A 17,303-nucleotide genomic window follows, 5' to 3' on the forward strand; every position below is an offset into this window, starting at 1 on the left:
TAACCCTAAGCCCAGGGACAGTCTGTGCTCACCACAAGAAACACTAGCTGTCAGGACAAGGCTTAAAAGTAACTAATCATTCCTTGCCCTGTGCAGGGATAGACCTACTGCTACAGAACAGAGTTCATGTGAATGCCTTCAGATGCATCCACAGCTGATTTAAATTTTAGCTAACCAGTGAAAAATCCTCTTCCATATCAGGCTGATAGGAACAGCATGAGCGTACTGTGGTGTGTTGAGATTCTAGAGATCCCTGTACTGGCTGATAAATGAGATGCACACAGCCCTGGTCACCTTGGCCAGAGCAGCAGTCTAGACTCTCCAGGGATTCCTCATGATTAGGGACATACTTAAATCGCAGTTTTGTGAAAAGCATGAATAACAGTGCTGTCTGCAATCACCATAATGGGCATTGACCACAATTTCCTGGAAAATCAACCAAAAAAAAGCAGTAGTGGTGTGTGAATGGTGGGGCAAAAAACCAGTAGTGACATAGACTGAGTGATAGCACCCTCTGTCAATCAGTGGAAAGGGGCAGGGCCATTGCAAAATGCCTGCAAAATTGCCTGTGTCTGCTGCAAAGCAGGCCATAAAAAACCCTTTGTCTTAACTTAGGTAGATCCCTACTCAAGATCTTTTGGCTGATATGGCCCTGTGAACCTTTCATAGTGAAACTGGTCCTGTATAAATTGCTTGGATGCTTTTGCTCAGTAAAAGAAAGCACTATATTTACTGGCTTAGATCACTTCAGAACCAGAACTAATACTGCTCTCTCTTAGATCACTTAACATGGTTTTGATTACTTTTGTCATTCATGTTTCAGGGTGACATGGGCTTCCCTGGGATGCTGGGGCAGAAAGTAAGTAAGCACGCTATAGTGTCTCCTCAGAAATGTGATCAAGCATCAACATAGGTTCAGTGAATGTTTTCAAAAACATCTTTTTCCTAGAAATCTGTTTCTTGGTTACAGAGGGACAAAGAATTGAGAGATTAATTTTAATCAGGTGACCAATATTTGGCATACATTGGACCAAATCCTGCAGCCTCTCCAGCTTTGGTGAAGACTTCAGGTTTTGAATCAGTAGAGTTTTCTGGTGTTGCTTTTGTTTTGGTAGTTTTTCTTTTCAGGTATATTTGCTTGCTCAGATTCATACCCCACTTTAATATTTTGGATTCCTGTTTGCAAGTTCATTAACATTTCTGTTACACAGCAGGGCTAAACCCAGCCAGTTTTGATACCTCTGTTAATCGTTAACTAGACAAACATTTATCCTCTGGATTTCTACATTGTTTTATAGGCAGAATCCTTAAATGAAGGCTGATATATATGACATAATCACATCCTGCCTGGGAAACCAGGTTAAGAAAACGTTGGTTGCTTCTGAGAGGGCTAACAGAGTTGGTCACCTTTCTTGTTGATGGAGGTGTTATTACATGTGGCTCCTTGCAGCAAATATGAAGAGTTCCTATGGGGCAGAGAGATGATTGTTAGTTGTACTGTCTAGAAAACCCTGAGACTGATAGCCTACTTTTAAATTCCTCACCTGGCTTCTTCTTTCCACAAAGGACCTTGCAGAGAACTTTTGTATTAAAAAAATAAGACAATTTATTTCTTAAATATTTTCTTAGATGTGTAGTTATAATCTTGCACTAGACACATATTTTACAATAGCAATGGAATTATCTTAGGACAGAGTTGTGTCAACTTTCATAGACAGTAATAGCATTAATCAGCCCTGCTGTGTAGTAGGTGCATGTGTAGGTGCCTGTCTGATTGAATGCATTGTTTCTGTAGTTAAGTCCTACTTCCTTTCCCTTCTGCTTTTGCCCAGGGAGAAATGGGTCCAAAGGGAGAGTGTGGTACTCCAGGGCACAGAGGACCTATTGGAAGGCCAGGAAAAAGAGGCAAACAGGTAGGACCCCAATGCTTTCTCTTTCCTAGTTTTCTGTGATTGATGTGATTGCAATGAATTTGATGTCACACTGCCAAAGCCACTGACTCTGCTTGCACCTGTGAGGTTTCTGTCCAGGCAGGACTGCTCACCATCGAGGCTTCCACCCAGGTCCAGGTTTGGCGCTGTGGAGACTGTGACTTGCAGGTTCCTTCCTGTGATGGCCAGGTCAGAGAGTGCCTGCCATGCAAATGGTGCCTCGTGGTGGTGTCTCACAGGGAACAGGCAAGAGAACTACAGGAGGAGGTGGTGAGACTCCGAAGCATCCTCTGCCATGAGGCATTCATTGTGGAGTTTCATTGCTGGAGGGGACCTCCAGGACCGTGGAGGAAGAAATGCCAGATGCAGCACTAAAGAAGAGAGAGGATGTAGACACCCAAGAGGTTCTGGATGCTTATCTTGCTGGGATCCTTTGACCCTAGCTGACTTCCAAGGGGCTGGACCCAATGATTTTAGGAGGTTCCTTCCAGGCCTAATGTCTATGAAATCTATTCAATCTATGAGCTGGAAAAAATGGAAGCTGGAGGCTTGTGACTTCTGGCAGCAAGCAGAGATCTTCACCCCCAACTTAAGTGGCTCGTCTGGAGAACAGATATGCAGCCCTAGCAGCAGAGAGAGAGGAGCATGGTCCATTGGTGGAGGAAGACAGGCCAGACTTCATCAAGGTGGGAAGGATCAAGATGACTGCCACAAAAAAGAAGTGACGAGTGCTGGTGGTTGGAGACTCCCTTCTGCAGGGGACTGAGGGAGCCATCTCCATCTGCTGACCTGATACATTGTCTTGGGAGGTCTTCTGCTTGTCTGGAGCCCAGATCTGAGAGGTCATAGAGGGATTACTGAGTCTCCTCCAGCCCTCTGACTACTACCCCATGATGCTAATCCATGTGGGCACCAATGATACTGCCAGGGGAGACCCTGAGCACATCAAAAGTGACTACAGTGCTCTGAGTGCAAGGGTGGTGGGCCTTGGGGCTCAGGTTGTGTTCTTGTCGATCCTTCCAGTCAAGGGAAAGGGCCTGGGCAGGAGCAGGTGGATCCTGCAGATCAACACCTCTGTGCAGGTGGTGTCACCAGCAGTGCTTTGACTTCTTTGATCACGGATGTTCTTCGAAGAAGAAGGATTCCTTTCCAGGTCAAAGAAGAATATAAGAACATTGCTTGGGCATGCAGGGTTGAAGTCAGGAAGGTTAAAGCGTAATTGGAGTTTCATCTAGTAAAGGATATGAAGGGTAACAAAAAGGGTTTCTACAAGTATGTTGGTAGCAAGAGGGGGATCAGGGAAACTGTGGGTCCCCTGCAAAATGGAGGAGGCAACCTTGTGACAGAGGATGCAGAAAAGGCTGAAGTGCTCAATGACTTTTTTGCCTTGGACTTCATGGGGAAGGTCAGCTCCCAGACTACTGCACAGGGCAGCACAGTTTGGAGAGAAGGTGAGCAGACCTCAGTAGTAAAAGAACAGGTTAGGGACTACCTAGAAAAACTGGATCTGTACAAGTCCATGGGATGCATCCAAGGGTACTGAGGGAGTTGACTGAGGTGATTGTAGAGTCATTGACCTTCATCTTTGAAAATTCATGACAATTAGAAGAGATCCTGGATGATTAGAAAAGGGCACAGTGCTCATATTTAAGGAGAAAAAGGAGTATCCAGGGAACTACAGATCAGTCAGCCTCACATCAGTCCCTGGAAAAATCATGGAGCAGGTCCTCAGGGAATCCATTTCTAAGCACTTGGAGGAGAAGAAGGTGATTAGAAATAGTCAGCATGGATTCACCAGGGGCAAGTCATGCCTGACCAACCTGATTGCCTTTTATGACAAGATGACTGGCTCTGTGGATTCAGGGAGACTGGTGGATGTGGTGTACACGTTTCCCTCGCTTTAGGTGGGTTTTGTATGTGCAAATTCACTCTTATGCTATGAGCCTTTTTATACCAAAAATTCATTATATGTGAGGTAAATTCACTTTTATGCAATCAGTGTGGTGGAAGCCTGCAGTCAGCTGCTTTGTGCAGTGCATTATGGGAGTGACATGGACCAAAATATAGTCTCCTGTGTGGATCTGTGCTCCTTGCTCGTTGTCTGCAACACACATTTCTGTAGTTGCCATCCGCATTATGGTAACATTCACCACCACCCTGTGCTTCTGTGTACTGTCTGCTGTTGTTGAGTACCAAAATTGTCTTGTAAAAGTGGTAGAAATAGGTCTGGGGGCCAGTACAGTCGAGGTCTTGGAAGTTTCCCTATTTGTTATATTGTAAAGTAAGGCGCCCTTTACGTGAATTCGAGTTATGTGCTGTTTTTCAGGAACGTATGTACAGCATAAAGCAAGGGAAACCTGTACCTTGATTTTAACAAGGCTTTTGATACAGTCTCCTTCAGCATCATTGCAGGCAAGCTAAGGAAGTACAGGCCAGATGAATGGACTGTAAGAAAACTGGCTGGAGCATCAGGCTCAGAGAGCAGTAAAGGGAATCAATAGCTCAATGTCTAGTTGGCAGCTGGTATCAAGTGAAGTGTCTCAGGGGTTGGTCCTGGGGCCAGTTTTGTTCAATGTCTTCATCAATGACCTGGAAGATGGAATAGTGTGCACCCTCAGCAAGTTTTCTGATGACACCAAGCTGGAGGGAGTAGTAGATATGCTGGAGGGTAGGGCTAGGATTCAGAGTGACTTAGACAAATTGGACAATTGGGCCAAAAGGAATCTCATGAGGTGCAACAAGGACAAGTGCAAAGTCCTGCACTTAGGATGGAACAATCCCATGCTGGTGGCCAGGCTGGGGGCTGACTGGCTGGGCAGCAGCTCTGCAGAAAAGGACCTGAATTTGAGCCAGCAGTGTGCCCTCGTTGCCAAGAAGGCAAATGGCATCCTTGGCTGTATTGATAGGTGTGTTGTCAGTAGATCAAGGGAAGTGATTCTTCCCCTCTATTTAGCACTGGTGAGGCCACATCTAGAGTACTGTGTTCAGTTTTGGGCCCCTCACTACAGAAGGGATGTGGACAAATTGGAGACAGTCCAGCGGAGGGCAATGAAAACAGTTCAGGGGCTGGGGGACACGACTTATGAGGAAAGACTGAGGGAATTGAGTTTATTTGGCTAGAGAAGAGGAGACTGAAAAGAGACTTAATAGCAGCCTTCAACTACCTGAATGGGGTTTGAAAGAGGATGGAGCCAGACTGTTCTCAGTAGTGGCAGATGACAGAACAAGGAGCAATGGTCTCAAGTTGCAGCAAGGGAAGTTTAGGTTAGATATAAGGAGGAATTTTCTCACTAGGAGGGTAGTAAAACCCTGGAACAGGTTACCCAGAGAGGTGGTGGAAGCTCCATCCTTGGAGGTTTTCAAAACCCAGCTAGACAAAGCTTTGGCTGGGATGATCTAGTTGTGGATGGTCCTGCTCTGAGCAGAGGGTTGGACTAGATCACCTCGTGAGGTCCCTTTCAACCCTAATTTTCTGTGACTCTATGATTCTAATTCTGTGTCTTTGCATTCCTCTGTATTAAGTTGAGTTGATTCTTTCAGCTTTGCATACATGGAAATGGAATGATTTTGAATATATGTAGGTATGTGTGGGTTTGCAGACTATATCATTTGAGTGCTCAAAGCATATATACATTCAGTATTCAGATCTCAGGCTGCATAGCATTGAAATGCACCATGTATAACACCCACCTTTTTTTCAAAAATCAGTTGCTGGAAATTGGACTGTGCATTATATGCATGAAATATAGTAAGAGAAGTGTCTGCTGGTTACCAGGGGAACTAAAAGTAAGGTCTGTACACAATGCAGAGGGCACAGAACAATGAACAGGCTTGGCTCCTTAGCTGCTGCTACTTAGTTACTTAGTACAGAAAAAGATCTTTTTTCTTCCTTTTGCTTTTCAAAAACAAGGGCTGTCTGCAGATGTTAAAAAAACCTACAAAAAACCCACTTACTGGAAGCAGCAGCGCATTACTAAAACCCGGCTCTGTAGCATCTGTAAAGATAGGTGCTTCAGCGTGGCTTTTTGGTGCTTTCAGCTAAAGCTGATTCAATCAGCTAATAAATAAAAGTGCCCAAAAAGCCCCACTAAAGCGCCTGATCTTACAAATGTTGGGCAAGCCGGGTTGAAGTAATGTGCTGCCTCTTTTGGGCATGTGTGGGTCTTGGCATAGGAACATGCCCAGTTTAAAATAAAGCACCTTTTTTTTTTTAAAGCCTGCAAGCATCCAAAGTGAATATTTTATCCTGAAGCATATTGTGTGAGGAAAAATATCATATGTGTTCCTAGACTGGTAATACATTGTTTGAGCAGAACTTCCGAGAGGGCTTTGGTTTCCCCTCTTAGCCAGCGGGAGCCTGGCGAAAGGGCATGCAGCTCTCACTTGGCGAGTGCCACTCTTTTGTTATAATTGGTAATTCCATGTCAGAGCTGGCAGCAAGGAGGCCCCTATGATTACTCCACAACCAATTCAAGGCTGACAGAGTTGCTTTAGTTCAGGCCATGTCCCAAAGCATTGGCAGCAATAGTGTTTTTGCAAAACCTTTGTGGATCCCTGGTTCTGATGCTGACTTAGGGGGAATGATTGCTGCTCCGATTTGTAGCCATCTGACTCACTAGTCAAAGTGGCTGTTATGCCAGCTGTGGCTATACAGCGTGATGATAGATGTCAGGGTTGCCCTGAAGATGAACAGGAGTGGGAAGCAGAGGACCAGATGTTAGCGACTACTATGATCTCCTTCCAGGCTCTATAGCTGATGATGGGGAACACTAGCCATGTTCCCCATTACATTTTTTGTGACTAGTGCTGCGAGGAGAGGTAGTGTTAGATTCTTCAGGGCAAGAGAATGAGCAACTGGAAGGGTAAATCAGGCTCTAGCATCTGGTCCTCTGCATCCCACTCCTGTGCATCTTCAGGGCATTCCTGACATCCATCATCAGTTCATTTTCTGTGGTCATTTTCTATCCCATTTTCTCCTTGAGGAAACATCTAGGAAGGCAGCAGGGCCAAGACTCCATTTTTAATCTTGATACACCTTTCCCTTCATCCCTTTGAAGCACTGCTGCTTGGATTAAGTTCACTGGGACTGTAAACAGTGGGTAATACTAAATGGCAGTGTTTTGGCTCAGGGGGATGAGTCTGGCATAGTACTTGAAGGAGTTGCATGAGGCAGCTTTGTATAGTGACACTATAGTAGGGTGGAGACCGAACATATGAATAAATTATGTCCATGTTACAGCTCTTGCCAAAATAATTCTAACAACTAAAAACAAAGAATCACAAACTCGGATATATGTGCAGGCAAAAGATCAAATGTATACATGGGAAAAGATACAACAGGCAAACAGTTAGGAAGGGGTAGAAACCTAGAAAGCAATGATGCTGAAAGAATAGGGGGGGCTCTGGGTCATGGACATAGAGGTGCCACCTCAGGAAACAGAGAGGTGATAATCCCTGACAATATGGGTCTGGCAAGGTTACCCCATGTAGAATGTCGCTCTCAGCTCCAGGCACCACAGGCCAGAAATACATTGACAGATTGGAGGAGTTCAGGGAAGTGCACAAAAAACTGATGTGGGGCTGAAGGAGTTGACTCATGAGATAAAATTAAATACTGGTCTGCTTGACTCATGAGTGCTAAGAGTCATATCTCCTCAACTCAGCAAGAATTGCTTGTATGCATTGGAAAAATAGCTTCCTTCAACTTTAATGGATTTGATTATCGCATTCTGCAATCTGTTTTCTGTCTGTGCCACATTTTAAGCACAAAGTATGCATCCGCTACCATTTTAGACTGATACTGCAATATGATCCTTGTGAACAGACCCTTATGCCCACACTGAGCCCCAGATGAGTTTGCCCATACTGAGACACACTTATGCCCACACTGAGCCCCAGATGAGTTTAAACCAAATCTCTCACTTCCTGGGAAAATGCTGTAATCACAACTACAGTGTGGGTTTTTTTTCCTCCAGTGGCAATTCTCAAGTGACTTGAAGGTGGGAGATGAAGGCTGCTGTCTTGAAGTCAGTGCTGCTGTCAGTTTGTTGTCCTGGTTCAGGTAGGCACTTTCCGTTGATCCACTCTCTGGATCCCAGTGAAATGGAAGTGCCTCCCTGCTCTGTGTCTAGCATCTATAGACAACAATTAGGGGTGTAGATAAACCTCTTGACCCAACAACCCGACAGGGTAGTCGCAGGCACCTCTCTACTAATCTCCCTATTCACTCTGTCAAATAGGCAGGTAGGCAGGGCACCTACATTTTAAGCAAATACCTAATCAGAAGTATTAAAGGTCATTTGGGATCCAATCCTAAATGGCAGTTTGAACTCTAACCCTTTGAACCTAGGTTTGTAAATTGGGTTTCTGTTTTTATTTGATCAATAGGCTATTACTTTTTATTGATTTATTTTTTGCTGCTCTGGCTGTTACAAACAGGACTGTTAAATGGGAAATCTAAAATACTGTATTTAAAAGGCTGTTTGTTAAACAGAGACGTTTTCACCTCCATGGAGCCATTTCCTGTCTCCAGCTCCAGCTGACATCCCGGTATAGAATAGCAGCTAAATTAAGAAGGTGTTACTTCCACTTCCATTCTGAGATCAGACTGGATTATCTCGTTGACTTCTTCAACTCTCCACTGAGTCTCCAGGGCAAATCCATTCTGAAAGTAGAGGTAGACAATGAAACTCAAGTCCCAGCCTCACAGCTCCCAAATTGAGATAAAAGGCCTGTTCCTCAAGCTTTGTAGCCTGGAAATTGACATTAAGTAGCCAGTTTAGGATTGCGATGTTGACAAGGAGGAATGTCTTACATCAGCCACGAGTAGATAATATTACTCAGAAAAAAGCTTTTCTAGAAAGCTTGGTGCCTGCTGCTGGGAAGGGTAAATATTGTTTAGGGAATATCCTTTGCAAGTGCAGGAGAAAGGGGCCAAAGCAAAAGACATTGTAATGAGAATGTTTGATCCATCTGACTCATGCTGCAGAATGCCAGGTGATCACTCACACCACACATTACACAAGGAAATCAAGCAATTCTCAAGGATTCATACTGTAACATTGAATTTCCCTTGCTGGGCTTTCATTTGTGTAGGAAAGGGAAGTCTCCCACACAGTTTCTTGGGTGCTCCCACACTTCTGATTCTGGTGTTGTTCTTTCGTACACTTGTGCTATAATGTGAGTAATTATTGACCCAAATTATGGATATTCACACGGATGCATTGGTGATACAGAACTTACTTTACAGGAGTTAAGAAGGTAAAGTATTAAAAGTAATTCTTCAGGGTTCCTGGCTACAAATAACCAGGCTCAGCTGGCATAGCGCAATTGACATTTAAAGCTATTTGCAGAATACAGCATATTATGTAACACACAATTATTTTAGTATATGTAACTATGTCAGCTCTTCATTACCCTGAAACTAGACATACAGCGGTTCAGCATTTTCCCTTGCATGCATGTTACCCTAGAGTTGCACCATCCTTGTGGAATTCACCGCCTTTGGGATTAAAAGCAAGTGGTTATAATGTAATCTACCATGCTAAATTGTGTGTTTTCTTGCATCAAGGTCAAATCACTTGCATCTGATACAACATTAACATTCTGAATTAATTTGATAAACTGTTTTGAGAGAGAAAAAAATCTAAACCTCTGGTACTTTATGAAAAAAGATAAATACATACTGTAGTTATAAATAAGTTCCATCATATCAGATTCTAGGACATTTCTAGTAGAATCTAGTACCCCTAAACAATTTGTTTTTTATCTATTTTTTTATCTGTAATTTCTCTTTATTTTTGGAATGGGGAGCAACAACTTCTAGGGGTGACTTGTGTCTTTATGATAGTGATAGCTAATACTGACTAAAGGCAGTAAGAACAAATAGGCAGATGCCAAGCAGCCTGTGGGTCAAATTTTCAACAGTGCCTGAGTGAAAGTCAAAGATGTGGCTTTCACTTTACAGGGAGCAGACCTACTAAGAAAGTTGGAACCATTTTTGTGTTTTAGTTCAAAGCAGAATCCCAATTTAGATCCAAACCCATTTTCTTGCCCTAGTGTCTCCATGCATGGTGCCTATGTATAAAATATATATGTTCTCACTGGTGAATGCTTATTTGGGCAGGGGGAGTGGAGAAGGGCTAGATTGCCATTTTTTAAATGCAGGTGGGACTAACTTGCTCTGTCATTCATAGTTTAACAAATTAATGGCCCCTTTTTCTATGATAGGGAGAAAAGGGAGACACTGGACCCACTGGAATGATGGGTCCACCTGGCAGGCCTGGTCCTTCAGGTCAGCCTGGTCCACCAGGATCATCAGTGTCAGGTAAGAAGGACCACTCATCTCTCACCTCACCCCTTACTTGTCCTATCTACTATAACCCCGTTAAATAGATATCACTAGAGAAAATTCCATGAAGTTTGGTTTGTTTACCCAGTAGATCCTGTGGGAGAGTAGAAGACTTCCTTTATGGGCATGCTATTCCATAATTGTTTGTTATTGGGGTTTTGTACCATCCTCCATTCATTATGGTTGATAATTTTAAACAAAATAAGATTATGTCGTTATAAAGTTCGTTGAAGACCCTGGTTAATTGTGCACATGGACTTGAGGAAGAGGAAGAGCTGCATGGGAGCCTGGGAGGATTTATAGAGTTGTCATGACTGGAGCCCTCTTCCTCTCTGTCTCCTCAGTGTTTGGGCTTACAGTGCCAGATTGCTTTTCCTAGCCAGCTGGTATAGGCTTGCCCTGCACCACTCTGTAAATAACAAAACAAAACAGATACTTGTTGCTACAATAAGATCTGATGGGAGGAGGGGTAATCTATATAGGAAAAGAGGAGTGAAAAAAGTCCCCTCTCTCTGTCTCTGGGCATGCTGCAGATGCCTCTGTATGTGGTGCAGAGATAAAAGGCTAAGGTCTGGGGAGTTCTTTGTTGCTGAAAACTGTAAATCAGGAACACAAATGCATACAAGCCCTAGGCAAGGAAGCAAGCTAACCCATGTGGCAATATGAGAGCTGTAATACAAAGAGGCGCTAGTACATATTACCAATCAGTGTTTTTCCCCTCTTAAATGTATGATGGAAGCATAAAAAGGCCAAAAATTTAACAAAAGCAAAAGCCAGCTGGAAACCAGTAACAACTGGGGAAAGCCGTTCAGCTTCCTTTTTTCATGTTTCCCATTGTCTCCTTTTGCCTAATTCAGTGGGCATGGATCTTTGGAGCCTTGGAAGCAGTCTCCTTTGAGCTGATAGCTATTATTTGGGATATCGCCCAAGATGAAACCTCCCAGGATAGATTCAGCTGGAAATTAGTAAACTGCAGAGATGTCTTCACCTGCTGGAAAAGCAAACGGGAGCTTGAGCTTTCTTTTTAAAGGGTCATCTGTGTCCATAGAAAAAATATATCTCAGTTTTGCTAATACCAAACCAGCCATTTGAGTTCCTAAATGCCCATTCTGTAATGACATCATTGCATGTACTGTTAAGGCATGCATCCTTAAACTGCAAAATAATGAGTTCCCTCAATACCCAGGAAACTGTCGGGGAGGTAAGGACATGCAGCAGCTGATGGCACACGGATGTATTTTTGAGTGACTCAACATTCAGCTTTTCCCCCTCTGAGGCTATGTTTGCATTTTGTACAGTAAATATGTAACAAAGAAAGCCTCATATTTTGCTTCCTAGGACAATTAGCAATAGGACCAAAAGGGGAAAGAGGACTTCCAGGGCCTCCAGGGAGATGTCTTTGCAAACCCCCAGAAAATGTGAACATCCCACCATATGAGGAATCCATGTTTGGACACAATTATGCAAAAGTCCCTGCGGTAAGTCATCTTGTTAGGAAGTGAAGTAAATTATATTTAAACATCTTTTAAGAGACACTGAGCACGTCTACATGAGCACTACTGCACAGCCCTTACTGCGCATTTATTTAGTACTTGTATAGGATAATATAATAGTTGTATAGTAAGCAAGTACTCAATAGATGCACACTAACCAGAGTTACTGTGCAGTAGTACCAGCTAATGTTTTTTAGGTGATGCTACTGTGCAGTAACCTAATGGCACTGCGCAGTAGCATATTAGCACTGTCCATGCTGTGATGTGCTACTGTGAAGTATTTTTGACTACTGCTCAGTCAGTGTCTTGTGTTGATGCACCCACTGTGTTGGATAAACTTCTGGATCTAAAGGGGAGCTTGTCTGAATATGATAAGTATGCTTCAAAACTTTCTTCCTTATATACAAAACCTTGAAAGTCAGCCTATGGGAGGGGCTTATGTCTTACAACAAGCTCCAAGCTTTATGCTGTGTACAGAAATTAATTTTTAGTGGAAAAAAATTATTCCAGTAGTAAAGTAGCCCAGGAGCCAAACTGTACAGATGTTCCTCTAGCCCCATGGCTGGAGAGTCTCACAGGGTTATTTTTCTCCGGGAGTGGTCATATTTACCCTGGGAGAAAAAGCCTGACCATATATATCCTTTTGGTTTCTACCAGGAGGACAGTGATTCTTGTGATACAAAGTGAATATCTGTACCTTGGCTTGGTGTGAGTGGATGGCATTGTTAACAACTGGTTGCTGCATGATCACAATCGAGATTGTACAGCTGCTGGCAGCAACTGCTTTTTTCACATCCCTATCCCCGAGTCAGCACCCAGAACAGTTGCCCCATTCGCCTGCCTTAGTTATGCCACTGAAGGAAAGTTATATGGCAAAGTGTTGAATAACAGTGAATAAATAAGGAAAGTGGGCATCTCTGTTAACCCTGAAATGTATTAGCCCTATTACACATAAATCTGTTCCACAGGAAAAACCATAGTGTGGAGGAGAGGAGAGTGTTGAAAAGAGCACAAGTTATACTCTTATAATATTGTGCTTTAATAGTGGATTACTGAACCCAGTCTTTTATTTGATGAAGAATTATAGATGCTGCAAACCTGGTTAGTTTTATTTTGCTTTTCTGTTCACCTATTTTTAATTATAAATGATTTTCTTTTGAACTCAGACCAAAGAGCCAGTCTCACTTCAACAGCTCACTTAAATACTATAACTGTGCTGATGCACAAGGAGCAAAAGGATGTAATTCTCTCATCCAGGCTATGCAGCCACTTGCAACAGTCTATGTATTGTTTGACACTTGAGATTAACATATGCTAATTGGTGCATAGATATCTCCAATGCAAAAGTCGCTGTCTTATTCAAGTGGGCATGGATCAAGTGGGCTCTGTCAAAATCAACAAACTTAAAGAAGACAGACAGCTTGGGAAGCCATTTAAATTCATGACATTATCTCCTAATAAAACAGGGTTGTTGCTCCCTCCTTGGCAATTCCACTTACTTACTCCATTTATCTTTAGTGTTAGGAGTTCAAGTTTAAGCCTGGAATTGCATTTGTCTTTCACAAAGTCATCTTTGATTAGCACTGCAAGCTTTTTCATACACTTAAAGGCTGAGATAGTTGCCTACAGAACAGAAAAGGAGCGAGTGCTTAGTGCCTTGTTTGATGTGAGTTATAATTGCAAATTAGCTGAATGGGAGGCCAACAAGCTCTGAATAATTTAGAGAACACCTAGTACCACTTTGAACTAAATAGGCCTTCCACTGCATGCTCCCAGTACCCCTGTGCTTTCCCCAGTTGTTAATCTCTCTGTTGGCTTTGTGTAGAATAACACCCGAGCTCAGTTTCATTTAATTAATCAATGCTCAAACTAGCTCTCAGTAATTGCAGTTCATTCCAGGTTTTACATCTATTGTTGATGGTCTAGATATCTAGTTGTTAAGAAGATAAAACTTAAACTGTTTTCAAGTGAAGTTGCAGCATTTTTACCCAGGAATGCTCTGGGACTGCAGAATCAACTGTTGGTGGAAGACTGAGATACAAAATGTCTTTGCCTTGTTCCATTTGGATTGAAGGCATTATTACTCAGTATGTGATTTTGTTAGGGCTGCGGGGACAGCATGATGTTATGTAAAAATAAATCAGCCCAGATTTTTAAAAAGAGCTAATTCTGTTTATCCTAGTAGAAATCAGGCTTAACCATTATGTTACTAAATTCATTTTCTTCAGTTGTATTTCATTTGCTTTTTCTTAATATAAAAATGTTTTGAATCTTACTAAAATTAATTTGATTAAAGTGCTAAAGAAAGGGATTACTGCTTAATGCATCTTACAGCTGTTTTCAGTGGCTTAAACATAAAAAAAATTTAGGACAAGAGCAGCTCATTCTATTTCTTCCTGTTTTGAGCTTTTTTTTCTATTCAATTAAAAAATTTGCTTTGGACCAAAAGACTCCTATATACAGAAATATAGATTTCAATGCCAGGGAAGTATGAATAAAATATTTAAGGCTGAGTAATGGCTCTTTTGTTATTTATTTTGTGATCACAAGTATAGTATTAGGAGTAGTATTGTTTTGAATTCAACCTGTCACAATCTTTTTCTGGATGATTATTAACATATGTAAAGACATATGTTACCCCTGGAAAACTAGACTTTGTGGCAACCCGATACACCGTTTGAAAGAATTCCCAATTACCTCCTTTTCTATGTCCCAGATTTTTGTGGTGAACAATCAAGAAGAGCTAGACCGGCTGAACACTAAAAATGCTTTAGCCTTTCGAAGAGATCAGAGATCGCTCTATTTCAAGGATACTGTTGGATGGCTTCCAATCCAGGTAACAATGTATTTCAGAAGACATCAGATTTATAATTTACTTTCCCTCTGTAAACAAGATCTGTACTTTAGGTATTACTGAGCAAATAAAAAACAACAGAAAAGCTTTCATGCAGGTTGTTTGAGCATTTGTAGAAATTATTCCTGAAAAGTCAAGTTTTGTTAGATCTGAGTAAAATTCCAGAACTTATTCACAGGAATTACTGGAGGCATTAACTTTTCAAAAGTTTCAGGTTTTATATCTGCCTGTGAACCAGGCTCAAAAAGAAAAATGGCAGGGCTGAGTTTTGTGAAACAGATTGGCAGACATATTTCAGGGTTAGCCCAGAAGAGAGCAGAACTCAAAGCTGTTTCCTGAGTGTATGGCTCATATGCACAACTGTAAGTCATCGGATCATAGAAAATTAGGGTTGGGACTTCAGGAGGTCATCTAGTCCAACCCCCTGCTCAGAGCAGGACCATCCTCAACTAGATCATCCCAGCCAGGACTTTGTCAAGCCAGGGTTTAAAAACCTCCAAGGAGGGAGATTCCACAGCCTCTCTAGGTAATAAGTTCCAGTGCTTCATCACCCTCCTAGTGAGAGAGTTTTTCCTAATATCCAACCTAAACTTCCCTTGCTGTAACTTGAAACCATTGCTCCTTGTTCTGCCACTTGCCACTGCTGAGAACAGTCAAGCTCCAGCCTCTTTGTAACCACCCTTCAGGTACTTAAAGGCTGCTATCAAATCCCCCATTTTCTCTTCAGCAGGCTAAATAAGCCCAGTTCCTTCAGCCTCTCAAAAGTAATGTGTCCCAGGCCCCTAAACCATTTTCATTGCCCTCCACTGGACCCCTTCCAACTTGTTCACAACCTTTCTGTAGTGGAGGGCCTGAAACTGGACACTGTACTCCAGTGCAGAATAGAGGGGAAGAATCAATGCCCTCAATCTGCTGGCAACATTAAAAGAATCATAGACTCATGAAAAGTTAGGGTTGAAAGGGACCTCAGGAAGTCATCTAGCCCAACCCCCTGCTTAAAGCAGGACCATCCACAACTAGATCACCCCAGCCAAAGCTTTGTCTAGCTGGGTTTTGAAAATCACCAAGGATGGAGCTTCCACCACCTCTCTGGGTAACCTGTTCCAGGGTTTTACTACCCTCCTAGTGAGAAAATTCCTCCTAATATCTAACCTAAACTTCCCTGCTGCAACTTGAGACCATTGCTCCTTGTTCTGTCATCTGCCACCACTGAGAACAATCTAGCTCCATCCTCTCTTGAACCCCACTTCAGGTAGATGAAGACTGCTATTAAATCCCCTCTCAGTCTTCTCTTCTCTAAACTAAATAAGCCCAGTTCCCTCAGTCTTTCCTTGTAAGTCATATTACCCAGTCCCCTCACCATTTTTGTTGCCTTCCGCTGGACTGTATCCAATTTGTCCACATCCTTTCTGTAGTGGTGGGCCCAAAACTGAACGCAGTACTCCAGATGTGGCCTCACCATTGCTGAATAGAAGGGAATAATCATTTCCCTTGACCTACTGACAACACACCTATCAATGCAGCCCAGTATGCCATTTGCCTTCTTGGCAACAAGGACACACTGCTGGCTCATATTCACCTTGTTGTCCACTGTAACTCCTAGGTCCTTTTCTGCAGAGCTGCTGCCCAGCCAGTCAGCCCCTAGCCTGTAGTGGTGCACAGGATTGTTCCATCCCTAGCGCAGAACTTTACACTTATCCTTGTTGAATGTCATGAGATACCTTTTGACCCAATCCTCCAATTTGTCGAAGTCACTCTGAATCCTAGCCCTATCTTACAGCATATCTTCCCCCCACACACAACTTCATGTCATCTGCTAACTTGCTACAGGTGCACGCTATGCTGTCTTCCAGGTCATTGATGAGGACATTGAACAAAACTCGTCTCAGGACCAGCTGCTTGGGCACTCCACTTGATACTGGTTGCCAGCTAGACTTTGAGCCATTGATTACTACTCTCTGGCCCCAGTGCTCCAGCCAGTTTTCTATCCACGTTACAGTCCATTCATCCAGCCCATATTTCCATAGCTTGCCTGTGAGAATGCCTGTGGGAGACTATCAAAAGCCTTACTAAAATCAAGGTGCGCCACATCTGCCAGTCTCCCCGTATCCACAGAGCCAGTCACCTTATCATAGAAGGCAACCAGGTTGGTCAGGCATGACTTGCCCCTGGTGAATCCATGCTGTCTGTTCCTAATCATCTCCCCCAAGTGCTTAGAAACAGAGTCCTTGAGGACCTGCTCCATAATTTTTCCAGGGACTGAGGTGAGGCTAACTAGTTTGTAGTTCCTTGGGTCCTCCTTCTTCCCTTTCTTAAATATGGGCACTATGTTTGCCCTTTTCCAATCATCTGGGACCTCTCCTGATCACCATGAGTTTTCAAAGATGATGGCCAGTGACTGCAATCATATCAGCCAACTCCCTCAGCACCTCAGGTGCATCCTGCCCAGCCCCATGAACTTGTACAGATCCAGCTTTTCTAGGTAGTCCCTAGCCTGTTCTTTCAGCACTGGGGCTGCTCACTTCCCCTCCAAACTGTGCTGCCCAGTGCAGTAGTCTGGGAGTTGACCTTACCTATGAAGACTGAAGCAAAGAATGTCTTGAGCACTTCAGCCTTTTCTGCATCCTCTGTGACAAGGTTGCCACCCCCACTCAGTAAAGCACCCATAGATTCCC

At 43.1% G+C, this 17,303-nt stretch overlaps 1 protein-coding gene across 1 annotated transcript in view; it reads left to right on the forward strand.

The window, feature by feature from the left end:
* Positions 1-17,303, forward strand: part of COLQ (collagen like tail subunit of asymmetric acetylcholinesterase) — an 81,230-nt gene that overhangs the window by 52,329 nt on the left and 11,598 nt on the right. Inside the window, exons 10-14 of the mRNA XM_090049296.1 lie at positions 824-859; positions 1,833-1,913; positions 10,161-10,257; positions 11,620-11,759; positions 14,491-14,610. Of these exons, the coding sequence (XP_089905422.1) occupies positions 824-859; positions 1,833-1,913; positions 10,161-10,257; positions 11,620-11,759; positions 14,491-14,610 (474 nt within the window). The remainder of the gene's footprint in view (positions 1-823; positions 860-1,832; positions 1,914-10,160; positions 10,258-11,619; positions 11,760-14,490; positions 14,611-17,303) is intronic.

This window comes from Crocodylus siamensis, chromosome 5 (genome assembly GCF_052110815.1).
Source record: "Crocodylus siamensis isolate JL-2025a chromosome 5, ASM5211081v1, whole genome shotgun sequence".
Lineage (NCBI taxonomy): Eukaryota > Metazoa > Chordata > Crocodylia > Crocodylidae > Crocodylus > Crocodylus siamensis.